Source organism: Suricata suricatta, chromosome 12 (genome assembly GCF_006229205.1).
Source record: "Suricata suricatta isolate VVHF042 chromosome 12, meerkat_22Aug2017_6uvM2_HiC, whole genome shotgun sequence".
Classification (NCBI taxonomy): Eukaryota; Metazoa; Chordata; class Mammalia; order Carnivora; family Herpestidae; genus Suricata; species Suricata suricatta.
The window spans coordinates 2,590,337-2,592,351 of NC_043711.1; the positions used below are offsets into that span (position 1 = coordinate 2,590,337).

The following is a 2,015-nucleotide window of genomic DNA, read 5'->3' on the forward strand; positions in this document are numbered from 1 at the left end:
GGCCTCTAGCTGTCAGTGTGGAGCTCGACACGGAGCTCAATCCCACAAACTGTGGGATCATGACCTGAGCTGAGATCAAGAATCAGACACCCCAGGGGCACCTGGGTGGCTCAGTCGGTTAAGCCTCTGGCTTCAGCTCAGGTCAGATCTCACGTTCGTGGGTTCGAGCCCCGCGGCAGGCTCTGTGCTAACAGCTAGCTCAGAGCCTGGAGCCTGCTTCCAGTTCTGTGTCTCCTTCTCTCTCTGCCCCTCCCCCTCTCATGCTCTGTCTCTCTCTGTATTAAAAATAAATAAAATATTAAAAAAATATTTATTTAAAAAAAAAAAGAATCAGACACCCCAACCGACTGAGCCACCCAGGTGTCCCCTGAGTCCATTTATGTGAAATGTCCTGGAACAGGCAAAGCCATAGAGATAGGAAGTGGGTTGGGGCTGGTTGTCATGGTTGTCAGGGTTTGGGGCTGGGGGCATGGGGACAGAGGTTCAGTTTGGGAAGATGAAAAAGTTCTGGAAATAGATAGTGGGGGTGGCTGTACAACTACGTGAGTGTGTTCAATGTCACTGAACTGTACAGTTTCCAGTGGCTAAAATGGTAAATTTTATGTTATGTGCATTTTATCACAATTTTAAAAATGTACATACTAAAAAAAAATCAGACTGGGCAATGAAATGGGGAGATGAAGTGGGGGGCAAGGTGGGGAGGGGTTAGGGAAGGCCTCTCTGAGGAGATTACTTCTGAGCTGGCACCTGAATACTGTGAGCGTCTGCTGGAAGAGCACTCCTGGCCGAGGGAACAGCATGTTCAAAGGCCCTGTGGTGGGGACGAGCTTGATGTGTGCACAGACCAGGTGAAAAGTCACCACAGTGACCAAGGGAGGCAGGACAGAGAGGTAGGCATGGGCTGCCACTTGGGGTCGTGTGTCCGTACCCTCGGACTGCCGTAAGAAAGCACCACGAGCCAGGTGGCTTAAAACAATAGAAATCAAAAATCTCTCACAGTTCTGAAGTCAAACACCAAGGCTGGTTCCTTCCGAGGGGGAGGGAGAATCCGGTCCAGGCCTGCCCAGCTCCCTCGGTTCTCCTTGGTTTGCAGACGCAAAGACACTCACTCGCGTTGGATTTGGGATTCATCCTACATCCAGATGATGTCATCTCAAGATGGGAGTACCGGATCCTCAGTGCCATCTGCAAAGACCCTTTTTCCAAATAAGGTCGTATTCCCAAGCTAGGGGGGGTGGCGTGGGGAGGGGTCAGGCTAAGACAGGATATATCTTGCGGGACCAACATTCAGCCTGCTGTAGGTCTAAAAATAGAAAAACAGCAAGGGCAAGAAACAAGGATGAAGCTGTCCCAGGCACTGTGCCGCGTGCTCTGCTGCATGGCATTGAATGCCGAATCGGCCGGTACCACAACGTTTCCATTTCACAGATGAGGAAACTGAGGCCCAGCAGGTAATCACTTTACCCCGTCGTGTCTCCCCGTCGCCGAGCCAGGGTTCAAACCTACTTCTAGTCTGATTTCAGAGGCTGCAATACCTCATAGCATTGCCCGGGCCTGCGGAAGCCCCCCAGGGCAGGGCCGCCCAGCGCACAACTGCAGGGGGCGCCTTTCCGTCGCTGGCCCGAGCACGTGTGTCCCCGGCACAGGGCCCCGGGCAGCAGCGAGCGGCCGGCGGGGTCCTCGGGACAGCGCCCCTCGCCCTCCTAATCTAAGAAATGAGGCCATCGCGGTCGCCTGTTTGTTTGTTTGTTTGTTTGCTCCCCGTTTTGTTTTTGAATCTGTGATGCGCCACCCGGCTGTCATTTCCGCTTCTGCCCCCGGCGAGGCGCTTGGAAATACTCCCTCTCAGCCAATGGAGAGCCCGGATCCGGCAGGGGGCTGTGCTTCGCGGGCGGCCCAGCCCCCACCCACCCACCCCGCACACAAAAGCAGCCTAATCCACCGTCTTGAGGCGGCCGAGCCTCCGCCAGCCGCCAGCCGGCGGGAAGACGCGCCGCGGGGCGGGGGACGGGGAC

General features: G+C 55.2%; 1 protein-coding gene across 1 annotated transcript in view; it reads left to right on the plus strand.

Moving 5' to 3' along the window:
* Window positions 1-1,356: 1,356 nt before the first annotated feature.
* ATCAY (ATCAY kinesin light chain interacting caytaxin) overlaps window positions 1,357-2,015 on the plus strand; it is a 27,826-nt gene continuing 27,167 nt past the window's right edge. The window contains exon 1 of the mRNA XM_029918560.1: window positions 1,357-1,451. Within this exon, the coding sequence (XP_029774420.1) occupies window positions 1,429-1,451 (23 nt within the window). The 5' untranslated portion in view covers window positions 1,357-1,428. The remainder of the gene's footprint in view (window positions 1,452-2,015) is intronic.